Source organism: Loxodonta africana, chromosome 5, assembly GCF_030014295.1.
Source record: "Loxodonta africana isolate mLoxAfr1 chromosome 5, mLoxAfr1.hap2, whole genome shotgun sequence".
Taxonomy (NCBI): domain Eukaryota; kingdom Metazoa; phylum Chordata; class Mammalia; order Proboscidea; family Elephantidae; genus Loxodonta; species Loxodonta africana.
The window spans coordinates 135,049,623-135,071,583 of NC_087346.1; the positions used below are offsets into that span (position 1 = coordinate 135,049,623).

Consider the following 21,961-nt stretch of genomic DNA (forward strand, 5'->3'; position numbering starts at 1 on the left):
TGCCAAGCCACATGAAGATCGCCCAGAAGCAGAAGCTCAAAGAGACATGGACTTTCCTCCAGAACCAACAGAGAGAAAGGCTTCCCCTAGAGCCAGCACCCTGAATTTGAATTTCTAGCCTCCAAACTGTGAGAACCCTGGTGGCATACTGGTAGGAGCTACGGCTGCTAACCAAAAGCTAACAGTTGAAATCCACCAGGCGCTCCTTGGAAACTCTAGGGAGCAGTTCTACTCTGCTATGAGGCAGAATTGACTCAACGGCAATGGGTTTGGTCTTTTGGTAAACTGTGAGAAAATACATTTCTGTTTGTTAAAGCCACCCACTTGTGATATTTCTGTTATAGGAGCACTAGATAACTAAGACACCTAGTAACTCAAAACAAAAACAAAAAACAAACCTGTTGCCACCGAGTCGATTCTAACTCATAGCAACCCTATAGTACTAGATAAACATTATCTAATAGACCTAAAGAACTGGAATCTATGATACACATTAAAAGTGTTTAACTGTTACATCAGAAAGACAATTTTACTGGGTCCATACCTCGTAGAATAAGTCCCACTGAACTGATAGTCTGCAGAATCTTCACTGTTATAGACGGAAGACAACGGCAACTGGACCAAGAGTCTATCTCTTCCTTCACGTCCTACAGTGTCTTTAAGAACTACTGTTACAGTTTCATCATCATAAAACTGTGCATCTAAACAACTGTAGGTACTAGAATCGAAATAGGTTTAGTAGGATCATCACAACCGAGAAATTGCTGCATGCATAATATTCTGGCACCAAGCAGAAAAAACCGTAATAAAAAAAGATCCGATGACATTCTATACAGTAACATTTAAAAGTAGATTATTTAGTTTGCACTAAAATCACAGGTATCTGTTGTCCTGATTATTCACAAATATAATTAGGCCTTGAAAATAGGTAATCACATAAAAATAAAAATCTGTGAAGTTGGTTCACAGTTTCAGAAAATTCTTGACATTAATAGCCAGGCCTTCAGCCTGTGGAAATCCCATGAATGACATCTCATATAAGCCTTGGGGAAAACGTAGTTAACTAGGCTGGTTTTAGTACATACAAGAAAGTAAAATTAAGATTTTGCACATAAAAAACAAAAAAGACACAACAATTCCAAAGACTTTATCATAGAAAATTTCTTCTACGTAAGGAAAAGAAAGTGATAAAAACATCAGCTTATCATTAGTGTCTTTTCCCTGTAAAGCCTCAAGGATGGCTTAGGTATTATTACCCTTTTTATCTTAAGAAAGTTCCAGATGAGTGAGAATGATAGCACCTCACACTTGTTTTGGTTAGAACACGAACTTCAGCCTTGTAGGGCGTCTGCCCTGGAACCACATTATTTTTCTAGCAGAGAGCTCGGAAGTATTATAGGAAACCATGCCAAATACACTTCTCAGGAGCAGTAAGGTTCTAATCAATTTTAAGTCAAATCATTCAAATACATAAAATAAGACTCCTTCCCCTCATGGTAGAAGTGACAAAGCCCTTCTGCCTACATCATCGCTACAACAGAGAGTGACCACATTTCTGTAATTGCATTCATTAGACACACAAACGTTATGTACATATATATTTTATCCAAACAAGATTCAAGATTTACCTTCTTCTCACTTTTTCAGTTGTAGCATATGTGAAGCTCCCAAATTTAATACCAATTAGTCCACTGCTTACAGATCTTGAATAAAGAAGGGAGAAAAAAGAGACTTTGTGGAACAACTTGGATAGCCAATAAATCTAAATGCTTGAAAGATCATGACTATCAGCGTTAGTACATTTACCTAAATACCAAATCCCAGACCAAAATACTGTTACTTTCACTCTAGCACACTAATAACTAGTTTTAGTCAAACACCTAGAAAGATAAAACTAACATCAAAATTACAACTGGGTTTAAAATCTTATAGTCACCAAAGTTGTTCCATACCTTACAAAAGGAAGGTAAAATGGAGCAACCAAATTATTTCTCTTTGGCTATATCTTGATCTCAGTAGATTTCCTTTAAATTCAGATTTAGAACCATTTAAAACACTAGCGGCACTGTGATATGACTTACCTTTCAGAACTTTTACTTTGGATCTTTGAAAGAAGTCTCTATGGGCAAGCCTTGTTTAATGAAAGGCACACTTAAGCTAAGGTAAAAAATCATTTCTATAAGGTACCCGATAATATAGTTTTGAACTTTTAAAAGTTCATGAAATATAATCCTGAATTTTTTGCTGCCATGTTTTTCCTAACCCTAAAAAATAATGCTATGTATGATGGAAACCCTGGTGGCGTACTTGTTAAATGCTACGACTGTTAACCAAGAGGTCAGCAGTTCGAATCCGCCAGGCACTCCTTGGAAACTCTATGGGGCAGTTTTGCTCTGTCCTATAGGGTCGCTATGAGTCGGCATTGATTCGATGGCAGTGGGTTTGGTTTTTTTTGTTTATATATGATGGCTACCATACAAATACAAATTAGAAAATCTAGAACTCGAAAGGATCATGTAAGTTCCTAATTTGGCATTATCATTTTAATGATACGAAAACTAAGACTGAGACCAGTTAAGTGGCCAGCCTGAAGTCACAAGGTGGCTAGAAGCAGGGTTCATCTGCCTAAGTAAAACCTGAAATGTTGGGAAGGGAAGCTGTATATTTTATTATTAGAAATAATAATCTTATCTCTTTGATTCACACTTTACATGAATACTTACTGGGAAATATCAGTATGTCTCCTTAAGATACACATTTTATAAAGTGAATCTTCTAAAATAGTAAAAATAAGATAATGCAGATTTGAAGTTTTATTATTCCACCTGTGGGAAAAAGATTAATGTCAAAACATGTTATTTAACTATTGATACTTAGAATGGAATTGTATTCTTCACATAACAAAAAATCACACACTTACAGAAAAGGAAATTTGAACAGTCTACGTGTACAGTCTTCACTGAAACAAAAGGAAAAAAAATTTAAGGAAAATGTAAACTGGCTGCTGAATTACACCACACAAAAGGTAAAGAGAATTACCTTCTAGCATCTTTATATAATGGAATACAGACTGCTTGATTCATTGATTTTCCAATTACATCCTATAAAAATAAGATTTAAAACTATAACTAGAGCACTGACATACACAGATAAATACAGAAAGTAATTGATGCTCACTTTTCAACTCTAGTAAAAAAAAAAAATAGTCTATGTCAGCAAATCTTTCACACAAGAAAAAATTTTAAATATGTAGTGTGTTTTTTATTGTGGTGAACATGTATGTAATGAAACACTTGCCATTTGAACATTCTTCACATGTACACTTCAATGCCATCAACTGTGTCTACCACGTTGTGTGGCCGTCACCTCTCTGTTTCCAGATTTTTCTACCCCCCCTTAACAGAAGCCCAGCGCCACCGAAGCAAGGAGCCCGTTTCCCACTCCCTCCCACCCCCTTCCGGTATTAGGTACAGGTCCAAGTTCATTCTTTCGTTTATCACACAGGAAATTAATGACAGTCACAACAGCAAGGAAAACAGAGAAAATGCCAAGCTGAAAGGAATCTCAGAGGTAAGAGCACAGCAGGTTAGAACCACCTCCTCCTCCAGTCTCGTAACAGCAACCATCCACCCTCCAGGGGTAAATGTGAGCCAGTCAGCTCTATAACTAAAACCGTTTCCAGTGAGTTTGTTCTGGGAACAAATAAAACACCAGAGATACCAACACTTTCAATAACTATATACAGTCGACCACTGGTAACCACGGGCGATGGTTCCAGGACCCCTGTGGATACCAAAATCCATTGACACTCAAGTCCCTTATATAAAATGGCATAGTATTTGCATGGAAACCCTGGTGGCATAGTGGTTAAGTGCTACAGCTGCTAACCAAAGGGTCAGCAGTTCAAATCTGCCAGGCGCTCCTTGGAAACCCTATGGGGCAGTTCTACTCTGTCCTATAGGGTCACTATGAGTCGGAATCGACTCGACGGCACTGGGTTTGGTTTTTTTGGTTTAGTATTTGCATATAACTCACACACATCCTCCGGTACATCATCTCTAGGTTACTTATAATACCTAATACAATGTAAATGTTATGTAAATAGTTGTTATACTGTATAGTTTAGGGAATAACCACAAGAGGCAAGCAATGCTCAGACAGTGAGTGCTGGAGAGAGATTGAGGATCTGCGAAATGGGGGAGGCTACAGCAGGGTATGTCTACACATCACTCCATTCGTGTGGATTCACTGCAGTGTGCAGCAAGTTCAAGTTTTGCTTTTTGGAACTTTTTATTTTTTTAATATTTTTAATCCACGGTTGGTTGAATCTGCAGATGTGGAACCCGTGGGTCCATGGAATGCCGACTGTATATATTTCCTTCTTATTTAGGTAAAAGACTAACGAGACAAAATATTAGGTTGAATCACATGACCTTGCCATTTTTGAGAGGCAAAAACAGTTCAATATTAGCATTTTCATATGGTTTATCCTAATAACTACGATGACCCACATACGTGAGCCCACATATAGTAGATAGTCTTGCTCCTCCTACACAAAGACATGCGTTTCTTTCAAACTTACTGCTGGCTTTTGCAAGCAATGATCAATAATGTTCTCCATCCGTCTTTTCACAAAATGCAATGATTTTCGAGGATAATAAGGAAACAGCAAAGGACTTTCTGTTTTCAAACAAAAACAAAAACAGCTGTAGCAAACCAGGCGATTAGGAGAAAACAATCTACTGGGGGAGCCAGTCCGCACAGCTTATCTCGCAGAGGTGCTCGCACTGGCCACCCCACTCTACTTTGCCACACCCTCAGTAAACATAAACTTAACCTTCTGCCTTTCAGCCCACTCCACTGCGAGCCCACTAAAACCAACCACACTCATGAAAAGCTTAGCCCTTATCAGCCTATTATTCTTTACCCTACTTCTCCCACCGATATCCGACAGTATGCTTCTGCTGGCTATGAGAAGAAAGGAATGATTTGGGAACCCAAAGACATATAATAAAGCTCGTTCTTCTCTGTTCTTTGCCATAACAAAGTGACTACAGCAGACCAGCACTGTTTTGGAAGTGTATGATACTAAACTCAAAAACAGGAGACAAGAAACGAACTCTCTAAATAAGCTCTTTACTTTTGAAAAGACTGCTTTATCAGTAGAAAGTAATATATAATTTAGCATCTACTATCTACTATGCCAGATTCTTTCTTTACATATGTACACTACTTCTGTTTCTTACAACAGCCCGACAAAGTACGCATCGCAGTCTCTAATGTACAGATAAAAAAAAAAATGAAATTTATGGGAGTCGGGCAATTGATTGTGTCCGGATCTATGAAGCATAATCAGGCCTGACTCCAAAGCCCACCCTCTGTGGCCTCCCTTTTATAAAGCCTTTCACGTCCCACTTATGCAGGATGCAATAAATTTTAATCATGTTAACATTTTAAACTCCCAACAGGTGACAAATTCTAAAATATGTAGAAAACTTCCAACGACAATCAACTGCTAACATCTACTGACTGCTGACTATGCGCCAGGCACTACTCCAAGTTTAACCAGATTAATTTACTCTTCATAACAGCTTTTTGAGGAAGGCACTATTATCACCCTCATTTTAGAGATGAGAAAACGAGTACAAAGAGATTGGGCAACTTGCTCTAGCCACACTACTTGGAAGCAGTAGAGCAAGATTCCAGCCCAGGCATCTGGCTTCCAGAACCCCCCTTACCCATTATGCAATACTGACTCTCTAATAATGTACCCTAAGAAAGTACGTGTGTATCAAGAGTAGCACTTGATTTTTCTGCTTGAGAAAAATTTTATTATTTTCTTAATAGTTCCCTAAAGGTGGCTGGTATTACTTCAAACTAGACTAAGAACCTGGGAGATTTATGTGCTTGCCCAAACTCACATACCAGCAAAATCTTGAGCATTTAAAAGATTGTTCCACCCTGGGACTCCTCTTTTGAGGATTAGGATATGTGTATGACATTTTAAGATCCTAGAGAATGAAACACAGGGTGAGTGGAAAAGAGGAAGACCCTCAACGACATGGACTGACACAGTGGCTGCAACAATGGGCTCAAGCATAACGACTGTGAGCAAGGTGCAGTACCAGGCAGGGTTTTGTTATGTGGTACATACAGGTTGCTACGGATCACAACCTATTCAATGGTACCTAACAACAACAATAGAGAATGAAAGGCACAACCAGAACACAAAAAACTACAACCTCGAAAGAATCCAGTTAAATGCAATTATGCTTTTAGGAGCTAACAAACTGTCATCAGCAAAACAGACTCCTCTCACTAGTGAACTCTGTAACATGCCCCCCCTCAACATCCCGTTTTTGGTAAGGTATAAAACAGATACGTGACAATACTTAAGAATAAGCAATCTCACTATATGACAGCTAATTTAAAAATGTTTTCTATCTATCATGGTGATGTCATACATACTTGTTACTCTGTTGTTTCTCTAGACAAATAAAATGGGCACAAAAAAATAAGTCTAAAGAACTCAACTACTTAGTAAGTGTTCGACAAAGTTGTGTGCAGACCTGGTCTCAGGTAAATGTAAACATGGCCAAAGTCTACTTGGTACATGAATACCTTTAAGGTGGCTGCTATTTTGAAGAAAGTCATACCACTGGTTTCCCTCTGTGTTAGGGGGCGACACAAGATCGTCGTCTTCATCTTTCAAGTACTAGAAAAAAAGAAACAAAAATTAAAATTCAGTAAATCAAAGAACTGAGCTCCAAAAAAAGTTTATATTTAATATTTTTCTATTTAACAGGTTATTCTGTCTTACTGTCAAATCCTCTGAAAGTACATTAACTATTCTAAGTGAAAACCTATGACTAGCAGCAGAACACTGTCTGATACAGTTCCGGAACAAGAGCCCCTCAGGTTGGAAGACACTCAAAAGATGACTTGGGAAGAGCTGCCTCCTCAACATAGAGTCGACCTTAATGACATGTATGGAGTAAAGCTTTCAGGACCTTCATTTGCTGATGTGGCACGACTCAAAATAAGAAGAAACAGCTGCAAATACCCATTAATAATCACAACAAGGAATGTACCAAGTTTGAATCTAGGAAACTGGAAGTTGTTGAAAATGAAATATATAAAGATCAATATCCTAGGCACTAGTGAGCTGAAATGGAATGATATTGGTCATTCTGAATCAGATAATCATATGATCTACTATGCTGGGAATGACAAATTGAAGAGGAATGGTCTTGCATTCACCATCAAACAGAACATTTCAAGATGCAATGCTGTCAGTAATAGGATAACATCTATATGGCTACAAGGAAGACCAGTTAATATGACTATTTTTCAAATTTATGCATCAATCACTAATGCCGAAGATGAAGAAATTGAAGATTTTTACCAACTCCAGCAGTCTGATAAAAAATGCAATCATGATGCACTCATAATTACTGATGACTGGAATGTCAAAGTAAGAAAAAAAGAAGGATTGGTATTTGGAAAATACGGCCTCGGTGATCGAAATGACGCTGGAGATCACATGATAGAACTTTGTAAGACCAATGACTCATTCACTGCAAATATCTTTTTTCAGCAACATAAACAGTGACTATACATGTGGACCTCACCAGATGGAAAACACAAGAATCAAACTGACTACATCTGTGGAAACACATGATGGAAATGCTCTATATCATCAGTCAGAATAACGCCAGGGGTCAACTATGGAACAGACCATCAACAGCTCACATGAAAGTTTAAGCTGAAGCCAAAGAAAATTAAAACAAGTCCACAAGAACCAAAATATAACCTTGAGTATATCCCACCTGAATTTGGAGACCATCTCCAGAATACATTTGACACACTGAACATTAATGACTGAAGACCAGCCAAGTCATAGGATGACATCAAGGACTGTATCAGACATAAAGGAAGTAAAAAGTCATTAAAATCATAGGAAAGAAAGAAAAGACCAAAATGGATGTCAGAAGAGACTCTGAAACTTGCTCCTGAACACAGAGTAGTTAAAGCAAAAGAAGAAATGATGAAGCAAAAGAGCTTAACAGAAGATTTCAAAGGGCAGCTCAAAAAGACAAAGAATATTATAATGAAATGTACAAAGACCTGGAGTTAAAAAAAAAAAAAAAAAAGGAGTTAGAAAACCAAAAAAAGGAAGAACACACTTGACACTTCTTCAGCTCAAAGAACTGAAGAAAAAATTCAAGCCTTGAGTTGCAATACTGAAGGATTCTATGGGCAAAATATTGAACAACTCAGGAAGCATCAAAAGAAGATGCAAGGAATACAGAGAGTCACTGTACCAAAAAGAAACGGTCAACGTTCCACCATTTCAGGAGGCAGCACATGAACAAGAACCAACAGCATTACTGAAGGAAGACGTACAAGCTGCACTGAAGGCACGGTGAAAAACAAGATTCCAAGAATTGACAAAACATCAACTGTGATGTTTCAACAAACAGATGCAGTGCTGAGGCTGCTCACTTGTCTATGTCAAGAAATCTAGAAGATAGCTATCTGGCCAACTGATTGAAGAGATCCGTATTTGTGCCCGTTCCAAAGAAGGGTGATCCAAGAGAATGAGGAAATAATCAAACGATATCATTAATATCACACAAATAATATTTTGCGGAAGATAATTCAAATGCAATTGCAGCAGTTCATTGACAGGGAACTTCCATAAATTCAAGCGGGATTCAGAAAAGGACGTGGAACTAGGCATATCATTGCTGATGTCAGATGGATCTTGGCTGAAACGGGAGAATACCAGAAAGATGTTTACCTCTGTTTCATTGACTATGCAAAAGCTTTAGACTGTGTGGATCATGACAAATTATAGACAGCATTTTGAAGAGTCCCAGAACACTTAACTGTGATCATGAGGAACCTGTACATAGGCCAAGAGTAAGTTGTTCGAACAGAACATGGGAATACTTCATGGTTTAAAATCAAGAAAGGTATATGTCAGGGTTGTATCCGTTCACCATACTTATTCAATCCGTATGCTGAGCAAATAATGTGAGAAGCTAGACTACATGAAGAACTTGGCATCAGGATTGGTGGAAAACTCATTAACAACCTTCGATATGAAGATGAAACAACTCTGCTTGCTGAAAGTGAAGAAGACTTGAAGCACTTACTGATGAAGATCAAAGACTACAATCTTCAGTATGAATTACACTTCAACATATAGAAAATGAAAATCCCCACAACTGGACCAATAAGCGACACCATGATAGGCAGAGAAAAGACTGAAGTTGTCAAGGCTTTAATTTCACTTGAATCCACAATCAACACCCACGGAAGCAGCAGTCAAGAAATCAAAAGACGTATTGCATTGGGCAAATCTGCTGCAAAAGGCCTCTTTACAGTGTTAACAAGCAAAGATGTCACTTTGAGGACTAAGATGCGCCTAACCCAAGCCAAGGTATTTTCAATCACCTCGTATGCATGTGAAAGCTGGACAGTGAATGAGGAAGATGGAAGAAGAATTGATGTCTTTGAATTATGGTATTGATAACGTATACTGAATATACCACAGACTGCCAGAAGAATGAACAGGTCTGTCTTGGAATAAGTACAGCCAGAGTACTCCCTGGAAGTGAGGATAGCAAGACTTCATCTCGTACTTTCGGCATGTTATCACGAGGGACCAGTCCCTGGAGAAGGATATCATACTTGGTAAGGTAGAGAGAGGGTCAGCAAAAAAGAGTGAGACCCTTGATAAAATGGATTGACACAGTGGCTGCAACAATGGGCTCAAACACAGCAAGCGTTGTGAGGATGGTGCAAGACAGGGCAGTGTTTTGTTCTCTTGTACACACGGTAGCTATGAGTCAGAACGGACCTGACTGCACCTAACAACAACATTCTAAGTGCAGTGACCAAAACTTGCTAAACGCCAAGCAACTAAGCAAACTGGAAACTACTAAAATGTTAGGATATTGTAAATGCAGAGACTATAAACAGACTTTAAACTTTGTGTTCCATTTTCATGAAACATATTTTAATCTCACATGTGTAAATTATAAATTAATTTTACAAGTATCAACTGTCAATACAATGTGCGGCAGTGGTTCTCAAACTGGCAATCCTCAAGATGGTTTTAGGGGTCCATGAAGCAATACTATTTTTATAACAATTTGCTGTCTTATCAACTGCTGTCGAGTCAGCCCCAACTCGTGGCAACTCCTATGCACAATGGGATCAGACCGTTGCGCTCATTTCAGAAGTAGATCATCACAACTTTCTTGGTCCAGAAGCTGTTCACATTCACAGTAACCAGTAACATGCAAGCCTCCACTGGCAGATGGGTGGTAACTGCACATGCAATGGCCAAGAATCGAACCTGGGTCTCCTGCATGGAAGGTGAGAATTCTACCACCGAACCACCACTACCCCCTTTTATAAGTGCTGTTGTTCACTGCCGTGGATTCTTACTCACAGTGTCCCCGTGTGTGCAAAGTAGAACTGCCCCACAGGGTTTTCAAGGCTGTGATCTTTCAGAAGCAGATCGCCAGGCCTGTCTTCTGAGGCACCTTGGGGTGGCTTTGAACCGCCTTTCTTTCAGCTAATAGCTGAGTGCTTAACTGTCTGTGCCGCCCAGGAAGCCTTTATAATAATATTATTAGGATGTTATCTGCCTTTTTCACTGTGTGGATATTGCACTGATGATGAGAAGCATTGGCGGGAAAACCTGCTGGCGCCTTTGCCAGAGTCAACGTAGTAGCCCCAAATCACCACAGACTCACAGTCCTGCTTACCTCGGAGGAAGCTATTAAAATTATTCATTTTATTAAATCTCAGCCCTTGAGTACTCCTGTTTCTAATATTCTGTATGACAGAAATGGGAAGCATACATAAAACACATTTAATGCACCCCACAGTATGGCAGCTAAGTTGAGGAAAAGCACTTATGAAATTGTTTCAGGTGCGAGTTCAACCAGGTACTTTATTTTTAAATGGAAATCTATTTTTACTTGAAAGACAAACGATGATCCATACGTGTGTATCTGGCAGACATTTTCTTGAAAATAAAGTGGGCCTGTCGCTTCAAGCAAGACAACTGACGGTATTATTGCTGCCAATGATAAAATTCAAACTTTCAAGCAAAAATTAGAATTTTGGAAAACCTGCACCTGCCACTGAGTGCCTGACGGCTTCCCGGTACCTAGAAGACTTATGGTGAGACTGGTCATGATACTAAGGAGACAGGGCTTCAGGGGACTGTATGATGAAAGGTGTCAGTGTTTGCAAGATGCACCAGTATTTCCCAAATAATCAATGCCCGATGTTACAAAATCACACACGGTGTGAGAGAGCTAGTCCCAGCGCACAGCAGGTTAGTGGATTTTAACGTAATAGAATGAAAAGTTCACTGACGCAATTTTAGGTTCCACGCGTGATTAACCTTTTAAAAGACTATCACTTGTCAAGACCTGGTACAGTATCAAAGAATATCCACAGTTATCTGATAAAACTATTAAAACACTGACTTTTCTGACTACATACCTGTGGATCTTCTTTACACACATTAACCAAAACAACGTTACCACAAGTGCAGAAACAGGAGAAATCTAGCTGTCTTCTGTGAAGCTGGACACCAAAGAGATTTGCAAAAATATAAAACAGTGCCACTCTTCACTAGATTTGGGGGAGCGGGGGGGCTGGAAAATCTATTATTTTTTACTAACAATATTTATATTAATATATAATAGTAATTGGGTTTACTGTTATTTTTAAGAGAATTAAGAAATAATCATTTTAGTCTAATTTCTAATACCTAATAATATCCATCTATCATCAACAGATGTAGCCCACATAAACAAAAGATATTCAGTGTTCTCAATAATTAAGAACGTGAAAGAGTTCTAAGACCAAGAAGTTTAAAAATTTCTGCTCTTTGGTTATTTTACTCAAAGGGCAGGGCTGTTCCACAACGTGGCATTGTATACTTCTCATAAACACTGAATAGCAAAGATTAATGCTGATAGAGTTTAAAAATTACTTCTTAAAATTCAAGAGTAATAATAACTGAATTCAATCCAAAGCACTTACCTGACCAACTTTTTCAACATTGAAGTATTTGCCTTTTCGATTATAAAGGTCTGGAGCCTGGAAAGAAAAAACGAAGTTTAATTCTTAAGTCAACTCAGAAAAGAAAAAGAAAAAAAATCTTAAGTTTAAATCAAAAGCTTTAAGAGAACTGTTAGTACCAGTTACTCTATACTTTTAGGGATTGTAAAACATACACTAATAGGTCAGGTAATAGCCTTTATGTGTAATAAATAAGCACTGCCATTAATTAGCTCAACAGTTTAAAAAATGTAATTGCTAAGAACTTCTACTAAACTGGATTAAATCTGATTAGTTCTTACCATTACCCAGGTTTATCACACTAAAAAAAACCAGCATTATAAAAATACAAATTTCCTACCTCATTGAAATGTTCAGTGAGAAAATCAGCAACAAATGTGATATCTTTTTGGGTCATCTATCAAAAACAAAAAGAAACCAATCAAGATAAAAGAAAGCTTCTCAGTTAACGGAACAAATACTAAGTAATAACAGGTGTGATGTTTTTACTATCCACCAAAAGCCATGGGGAAAACAGGCAAAGTTCCTTCAAAGGAACACCAATAGAAATCCAGGAGATTATGCCACTATGAAAACCATGAAATCCTCCGGCTCTGAGAAGCATGTAATTAAACATTTTAAACCCACATTTCCAACCAGCTAGTCCAATGGCTACAGAACTCCTTCTGGCCGAAGACTGCTCACTGACTACATCCTGCGCTAAGACTGTGTGCAGGTCCCTTTAGGAGAGGGGGTTGTAAATCCAGACAAGCAACGTCAGCCTCCGTCTAGGGCTACAACTAAACGGCATTATTAGCTTCGGTGTCAGCCTCTGCTTCTTACGGTGACCCTGCCTTCTCTCCACCTCAGCCCGTTAGCCCTCAAAACGCTGTACATTAAGCTCCCCTTTTCCCAACAATTAACACACCTTACCTCCCAAAATGAAGCTAACAGTGATGTCAGAAAAACAGCTAACACGGGAAACTTTCCTAGTTCGCGAGGTCAGGCATCCAGAGCTCAAAGGACCTTTCACGACATCTACTTAGTGTAAGAGCTGTACAGTGATGGATCCCCTGCTCATCCCGTCCCCCTAACTGTATTGTTTTCTATTTTTTCAGGCTCAAAATTACCTACTCTATCTGAATCAGATGGTCTGAGCATGGTAACGATGAGCGAGCCACACAAATCTAGTGGGAATTCTGCCCTATTCCATAACCTTTCTGGAGGATATTCCACTGTCACTTACCATGATCCTTATGGTCCGACAGAAACTGTTGCTTACCAGACATGAACACGGGTACTAATATCTAATAAGTAGATTTTCAAGGAAAATGAAAATGTTTTTAAGATGTAAGAAAGTTAAAGACCTACAAGGATCCTACATTTACAGATTATAAAACCTTATATAAACATGAAAATTATGCATTTAGATAGCCATCATAAAGGTATTCTGTGACATGGAAATAAAACCACGCAACTCATGTTTTTACCTTAACGTCTTAAAATAAATACTACCTTATTCAGCTCGGGAAGCACATGGTCTTCTGTCATTCTCAACATCGCTGAAAATATAAAGTTAAAATTATCTTTAAACTACACATCTAACTTTAATTATAGATGCATTTCAAAGACTGCATCTGTTTTATTTAGGCCGAAATCAATTTGAAACAGCTTCTAGTAGGGTAGAATATTTACAGTATTATTTTCACCAAGAAAATTTTATTTTTCTTCTAAAAACTGAAGGGCAAAGAGCCTGAATTTTATTTATTCCTCTGGTTCAAAAGCGTTGGTCTAAGCATTCTCAACTATCATTTTTCTTTTCCTCCCTGTCACTCCAAACAACTCTAACTTACTGCCTTGCACTGAGACTTCTAACCTCTCAAAATCTGCAGGCAATTCTTCCCACCAAAAATCTGAGAATAACAAAGACCCTGGGGCCTTTTTTAGCTATATGAAGACATCTGCAGTCGTATTTATATGTGTATACACACACATACATGCATATTTATATACTTTTCTTTAATCTACTACCTTTGGTTGACTCTTTTTCATGAGATTGTCCTCACCAATATTGTGTTTTCTGTTTTGCCCACCTAAGTCAGGACTAGGTATGCTGCATGTTATTTTGCATAGTGTTTAAATATGCTCTTTTATAGTGTTTTGTCAGTCACAAGCTTCCTGGACATAGTTGTGCAGATATAGATGATTTTCAAACTTTTTAAAATCAATTCAAACTTCTAATTTATCTGAAAAAGCTGCCATAAGCTAATTCAAATCATTCATTTATCCATCCAAATAATATTTACTAGACATACTACAGGGGCAGCAGTATAGAAGAAAAAGTCCCTGCCTTCATGGAGCTTACATTTTACAAAAGAGAATATCAGCTAACCAGACTAGAGACAGCCATGACTACAAATTAGGTCTCCAATTTTCCAAGGCAGCATGCTTTCAACACCACCATGCTCTAATGATAAGAAATGAGCAGGTGCCTAAATAACCTCCAATAATCGCGAGTAAAAGCACACTACTGTATAAGGAAGTTATTTCCAAGGTCTCATTCAGTTTTAATGTTGTATGACTTCTTATTCCAATTAACAACTCCGATCTTAAAACACGCTGCCCTGATAAATCCTCTGGCTCCCCATTCTGGCTATTACTGGTACAGTTTTGGGAAAACCTAAATATTGCAAATATCAGCATCTGCAATTATATTAGGCCAACAAATCTGGCTTCTGCATTAGAGCTGGGGCAACTCTGAACATTTGTTTACAGGAATGTTAGCACATTACAATTAATTTACTTTCTATTTCAGTCTTTAGAATGTCAACAAATATGGAATAAAACCCATTTACAACTAAGTTTTGCATATGCTGGAGGAAAATGAATGCTGGATTATTTCAGGGATGTTAACAAGGAGTACAAAAACTTCTGTACAAATGTAACTAAATACACGTACACCGTAAATGAAAACATTGAATATCAAGTCAATAAATATTTGTTAACTATCTACCCAAATGCAAAGATACTGTAGAGACACAAAGAAACATAAATCTAGACCTTTATCTATACAAGTGGTCTACAATCCACTAGGACACTGCTGTCCAACAGAACTTGCTGGAAAAAGGAACATTGTAATTCTGCACTGTATGGTGCTCACTAGCCACAAGTGGCTACTGAACACTTCAAATGCGGCTAGTGTCACAAAGGAATTGAAGTTGTAATCTTATTTCACTTTAATGTAGGTGTAAATAGCCACAGTTGGCTACTGGCGACCACACTGGACAGGACAGATCTAGAGACAGAAGATGAAAGTACAAAAACAGGAAGTTAGTTACTCCAGGGCAGAGGCTGTGTCTTATTTTTCCTTTTCTTTCTTTTTGAATCTAATACCTAATAGGGATTCAAAAATGTTCTTTTAATGTAAGGGGATATTAAAGGTAGGAAATGCTTAACTCTGAGTAAGTGATGGAAACAATAAGAGCCTTAGGAAAGCTCCCTTAAACGTGGGGGGAGGTGGGGATGGGTGAAGATGAAGTAAGACTGGCCATTGTATTGGTAATTGCCGAAACTGGGTACAATGGGGTCTTTATATTCTTCTTGCTGCTTTTATATGTATTTGAAATTTTACAGAGTAACTGAAATAGTCTAATACTCTCATAATTTTTTAGAAAGGGTTAAAATAACGAGAATGTTTGATTCAATTAACTTACCAACATACAGCCACCGAAAAAATGCTTTGAAGTTTTTCATACTGCTATCTATAACTCTAAGAAGATAAAAATAAATCAGAGGTAAAATTTTCATGTGGGGTTCATATGTCATTGTGCAATTGTCATGGATATAATAGCCCTCACCATTCTATTTTATCCTGTCTAGATAACAGTTAAGCCTACAGAACAGCAGATTTTACAAATCGAATGTATATATATTTAATAAAATTTTTTAAGAGCAAATCTTGATTCTTTTCAAAAACAAAGCAAATAACTCAGATTCTAAGTGGTTATGACAGCCTTGCCACAAACTGTGTAACAGTCGTCCCTGGCATTCAGTGAAGTGTGAAATTCTTTTCTAATTTTGCAAAGAAATCAGGAAAAAATCATTTCCGACATTATTCCCAGTTTAAAAAAATGCTCACTGGTCAGTAAGAAAAGCAAGCATCAACTCAAGAGAAAAATCATTATTATAAATTTGTACTGTGTCATCATCAGATACCAGCGGAGATTACTTTTGGAAATGGATTTTTGTTCCTTATAATAACTGATGAGATCTCAAAAATGGAATTTCCCTGGGCTTTACACAAATATGCCCAAAAATTTAGGATTAAGGTGGAAGTCATCTTCATTTTCGTGAAACTTTCTGAATATAGAGATGGGTATCATTTTTTTTTTTTTTAATTTCTTTAAGCTCACATCTTTAAGATAATCATCCTAAGCATATACTACCGGTACTTTTCACCCCTAAATCTCAAAGCTCTTTCCAAGCATTAACTTTGACAACACACTTACTCCTCATTTACTGACCATCTTATTATCTGACATTTTGCACTAAAAGACTGTAAAAAATCTATCCGACTATTTCGTGCATTAACGACACACATCTTTTAATAAAGAACACCAAGGTGGGAGGTGAGGGCAATGCTGTGACGGTTATGTGTCAACTTGGCTGGGCCATGAGTCTCAGTGGTTTGGCAGTTATGTAACGATGTAATCTGGCCGTTATGTAATGATGTAGTCATCTTCCATTTTGTGTTCTGATGTGGTCATCCTCCATATAATGCCGATTTTTGCATAACAACCTGGTCTTTGGAATCTAACCATGTCGAAAAGTGAGTAGTAGATGTACTACTGGAGAGGTAGGTCAAATCATTAACCTTTCTGTGTAGAGTAAAACACTTGAAATAAAAGACTATGACATCTTATGTTACCAAACAGTATGATTAAAGTCCTCTTGCAGCAAAAATGAAGGGAAAAAAAGAGACCTCATCATTCTGAGAGTTCAGAGAATATTAATTTGATATCTTATAACTACCATTTAAATTCTTTTACCATATTAATTTACCTGTAACATTCGTTAAAAACAAACTTTATTTAGCTACAATTTACATAAAGTAAAATGCACCTATATTAGGTGTACAATTTGAAGAATTTTGATAAATCTATACACCCTTACGAGCACCACCATGATCAAGGTAAAGAACATTTTCAATGCCCTGAAAAGTGCCTTCATGTCCTTCTCAGCCAGCCCCCACCCCTACCCCAAGAAACCATCAATCTGTTATAAATATCAAAATTCTCATCGTCTCATTTTCTCATTTGCAACCTGTAATATTACTCTACTTACCACAAAAGAGCAAGAAGTTAAGAGTAGTCACAGAGACCTTAATATTTTATATTTACTCTCAGCAAATATACTGAACTAAAAAAAAAAATTCCAACATATGGAAAGAGCAATTCCATTTCTCCTCTCATTTTTCTCTTCTGAATATAAGTGACTATAGTTTCTATCTTCAAAAAACGAAACAAAAAACAAACCCGTTGCCATCAAGTGGATTTCAACTCATAGCAACCCTACAGGACACAGTACAACTGCCCCATAGGGTTTCCAAAGCTGTAAATCTTTACAGAAGCAGATGGCCACATCTTTCTCCTGTGGAGCGACTGGTAGTTTCAAACCACCAACCTTGCAGTTAGCAGCCGAGCACTTAACTACTGTGCCACCAAAGCTCCTTATAGAGCCATCAGCTCATAAAGACTATGGACTCATAAAACCAAAAACCCACTGCCATCAAGTCAATTCTGACTCATAGCAACTCTACAGGACAGAGTAGAACCGCCGCACAGGGTCTCCCAGGCTGTAATCTTTACAGGGGCTAACTGCCACATCTTTCTCCCACAGAATGGCTAACCTTTCAGTTAGCAGCTGAGCACTTAACCACTGCGCAACCAGGCTCCTATCTTCCAAGACACCATCAAAACAACCCCGGAAGGGGCAGGGAGCATGTATCAGAAACTCACAATAACACAGGGAACAGCAGGAAAGAGATTACATTTCAGAAATGCCAAGGTTGATAGAGGACTGGTGCCTAGTGAGACTCAGCAGCAAGACCCACATGCTGGACAGTGCAGAGGGGCAGCTGTGGGGAGCTGTCTGCCCTGGAGGACTCCGGGGACACTCAGACCCTGTCGAGTTCCAAATACAGCTTCAAAGGAGGACATTAGGATGATGTGTGGAGGTGGAGACAGAAGGACACAATGAAATCTAAACCCAGAGTGGTTAATGTGCTCTTTCTCCAAAAACATGAAGAACTTGTCGTTTATGTTCCACTCAAAAACAGACTAAACGAACAGTAGGTTCTTCTTTCAGGGAGAAGGAAAAATACCCTACAAAGGAGTAAGAATAGAGAAGCACCAGGCCTTCCATTAGTAACAGAAAGGTCAGAAGACAATGGAACGATGCTCTCAAAGGTTTATGAGTGATTTCTCCCTCAGAATCCAACACCTCACAGAAATCATCAACCAAGTATGGGTATGAGAAAAGACATAGAACAGAAAATTCATCCTTCCTCTCTGCTTTCTGAATAAGTTACTGGAGGATATTTTCCAGCAAAATGACTAAAGAAACCAAGAAAGAGAGGAGATACTGAAAATCTGAATCTAAGCCATGAAAGCAATGAAGAATCCTGCAGGGTGGCTGTGTAGGGCCTCTGGAGCACGGTTGCCCACTCTGAGGCAAGAGCTGTTGCTGTTGTTGTGTGCCGTCGAGTCAATGCTGACTCACAGTGATCCTACAGAACAGAGTAGAACTGTCCCAGGGTTTCCTGGGCTGAAATCTTTACGGAAGCAGATTACTAGGTCTTTTCTCCCATGGAGCAGCTGGTGGGTTTCAGCAGCAGGTAGGTTTGAACCACCGACCTTTTGGTCAGCAGTCGAGCAATTAACTATTGAGCAACCAGGGTTCCTTATGGCAGGAGACAGAAGGCTAAAGAGCAAGGCATCTGGGTCAGAAGTGGATCCAGGGATATGATACTACCCTGGAGACATACTTAAGGATGTGATAAAGGCAGACAATGCAAGGAAAAAAAAAAAAACAGAGCCTACGATAAACAAAACAAACATAGGGAAAATAATTTCTAAAAATTTATATATAAAAGAAATGGCAGTATAGTCATATAATTTAGAAATATGGAAGTAAGCTATAGAAAAACTGGAATCTTAAAATGAGTTATAAGAGTTAAAATGATTCCTTCTAGAGAGAAGGCCTTGGGTGAGAATGGTTGAGACAGGAGAATACTGCTTCATTTTAAAAGAGCTCTGTGCTACTGGCTTGTTTTAATCATATAAAGTTTGATAAAAGTAAAAATACTTAAGAAAATCATGACAACTTGCTAGGTTCTTATTTATGTTGAAAGTGAAACACTCTCAGGTCAATGATTTCCGGTATCCCCAATACTCACTGAAGAAGTTCATTTGCCTTGAGTATGAAAGAGCCCACAGCGGTAATAGCATCTAAAGGGGGGGAAAAATAGGTATCACTTGTCAAACAAGTAAACTGTGTTTAATGTATCATATCGAGAAATGAAATCACTACCTTCAATTCCTGCCGCATCTAGTCCAAGAGGTTTGTATTTTTGCTTCCATAAAGCCATTCCTTTCAGTTCACTCAAATGGTATAATAAAGACTCTGAGCCACTATCAAAAGAGGGTAGAAAAAAAACTATCATTACTGTCATTGACCTTGTCTGAAAATTTCTAAATTTTCAGAAAAATTGAAAGTAACTTTGATTTTTCTCTATGAGAAGTAACTATTTCTCAAAACTATTTCTAAAAACTGCAGCAGGAATCATTTGGTCATCATGACTACTGAGATTGACATATGACTTACAAGATCAAATTTTATAAGATTATCAAATTATAATGCATATTAAAAAAATTATAAGGCAGTCAGACCTGGCGTTTTAACATGGTCATATGGTCATCTAGTTCACCCAACAGCTACGTATTCACCATTCAAGAAATCTTTACTGAACTCGTACTTTAGGTCAGGCCCTGTGCTGGACACTGGGGACGTAACAGCGTTAACAAAGGTCCTCCTCATGGCACTGATGGTCTAGTGGGGCAGATGGTCCTAATGACACAATCATACAGTATATTGTTCCAACCACAATAAACGCCTCAGAGGAAACACACAGAGTGCAAGTGTAACAGAAGAACCCAATCTAGTCTGGACGATCAGGGAAGGCTTCTCTGAAGAAGTGATATTTGAGCTGAGAGCTGCAAAATGCAAGTGAAGAGCAGGGTGGGAATGTTCCAGAAAGGGAGAAGGACATACAAAAGCCCTGGGATGAAAGACTAAATGTCAAATCTGAGAAAGTAAAAGGCCCCTAGTTTGGGCAAAGCCAAGTCAGCTATGCTAAACGCCATGTAAAGGATTTTGGTCTTGGTCCTAAGAGCAGTGGGAAGGCACTGGAAGGTTGTAAGGGTAACATGATCCGATCCGTTGTGGACAGTACATTTGAGGGGCACCGTGTGGACAGGAGAGACCAGCCAGAAGGCTTCTGCAGTGGTCAAGGCAGAGGGGGTGAAAGAGGATGCTAGGGACTCAGAACACAAAGGGATTTTTGGTCAAACACTCAGCATTATCACTCACAAACTGCTTCACTAAGGTGGCTGTGGATATAAACAGCATGAGACTGACAAAGAGTTATGCTAACTTTGGGCCAGCCATATGACCATTCTGAACTTTAGTTTCTTCTTGTGTAAAATGAGATAATGATAACCAACACTTTGCTAAGATGTTAAGTCAAAAATTATGTATATATATGGAACTCTGGTGGTGCAGTGGTTAACACATTGGCTGCTAACCAAAAGGTTGGCAGTTTGAATCCACCAGCTACTCCCTGGAAACCTTCTGGGGCAGTTCTGCTCTATCCTATGGGGTCGCTATGAGTTGGAATATATAAAATGTGCTTTGTGAAATTATAAGATGATATACAAAGATATTAATTTCACTGCCTCAAAAAAGGGACATATGTCCTATCTCAAAATATATCTCATGGTTCTCTGAGTGAAAAAAAAAAAAAGCCAGAGAGGGTGAAGCCCTGTGTAATGATGTTGGAAGACTATTTATAAACTAGAACTACCATTAGGTATTCTTTAAATCTCGGGCATTCCAAGATTTTTCGCAAATGCCAGTGCAACCATTGTAGCTAGGTAAGGCTCAAAAAGAGAATGCCAGGTGATGAAGCGAAACGTGAGTAAGGAAGAACAGTGTCACCACACAATGGGGTTCTATGTTTGCGTTACATGTGAATGCAATACCAAAAAGTTCTACAGCACCGTCATACCTCTGTAAGTGACTTATAACCAACTTTTGTATACTGGAATATGATGACTCTATAGACTGGCCAAGCTTTTTTAAGCCCTAATTAAGAGAAGAAAATATATTTAGCACACAACTAGGACACTACATGCCGTTCTGACAAAAAAAAAAAAAAAAAAAATTACGACTGTTTCAGAGCCACTTAAACACACTGATAACTTTAACCGCACCTTTACAGTTAACTGGTTCATTAAGAGAGTCTGAAGTTCAGCACTAAAATGAAAAAAGAAAATATTTTTAGTCATTTCTCTATTCAAAACCCAAATGTACCGCCTCAACTGTGAACTTTCTAAGTATAAACAAGATTTTTAAACAAAGTAAACAAAAATTAAGGCTTTTGGTACTCATACTAAGAGACAGAAAACAATAAAGTCCAGAAACAGATTCAATTATAAATGAGAATGTACTGTATGCTCAAATGACATTTCAAATCAGTAACGAAAAGATATAATACTCGAGAAACCATACTGGCCAATTATCTAAA

The 21,961-nt window shown here is 38.2% G+C and overlaps 1 protein-coding gene across 2 annotated transcripts in view; it reads right to left on the reverse strand.

The window, feature by feature from the left end:
- Nucleotides 1-21,961, reverse strand: part of ANAPC4 (anaphase promoting complex subunit 4) — a 42,420-nt gene that overhangs the window by 1,676 nt on the left and 18,783 nt on the right. The window contains exons 13-27 of one of the 2 annotated variants that reach the window (XM_023549767.2): nucleotides 21,648-21,690; nucleotides 21,443-21,519; nucleotides 19,687-19,787; nucleotides 19,553-19,604; nucleotides 15,810-15,865; nucleotides 13,612-13,658; nucleotides 12,458-12,514; nucleotides 12,079-12,135; nucleotides 6,622-6,715; nucleotides 4,583-4,680; nucleotides 3,040-3,101; nucleotides 2,921-2,959; nucleotides 2,724-2,825; nucleotides 1,629-1,703; nucleotides 545-718 (exon numbers count right to left, since the gene is read on the reverse strand). In XM_023549767.2, the coding sequence (XP_023405535.1) occupies nucleotides 545-718; nucleotides 1,629-1,703; nucleotides 2,724-2,825; nucleotides 2,921-2,959; nucleotides 3,040-3,101; nucleotides 4,583-4,680; nucleotides 6,622-6,715; nucleotides 12,079-12,135; nucleotides 12,458-12,514; nucleotides 13,612-13,658; nucleotides 15,810-15,865; nucleotides 19,553-19,604; nucleotides 19,687-19,787; nucleotides 21,443-21,519; nucleotides 21,648-21,690 (1,134 nt within the window). The remainder of the gene's footprint in view (nucleotides 1-544; nucleotides 719-1,628; nucleotides 1,704-2,723; nucleotides 2,826-2,920; nucleotides 2,960-3,039; nucleotides 3,102-4,582; nucleotides 4,681-6,621; nucleotides 6,716-12,078; nucleotides 12,136-12,457; nucleotides 12,515-13,611; nucleotides 13,659-15,809; nucleotides 15,866-19,552; nucleotides 19,605-19,686; nucleotides 19,788-21,442; nucleotides 21,520-21,647; nucleotides 21,691-21,961) is intronic. The other variant, XM_064286000.1, reaches the window with a different exon arrangement.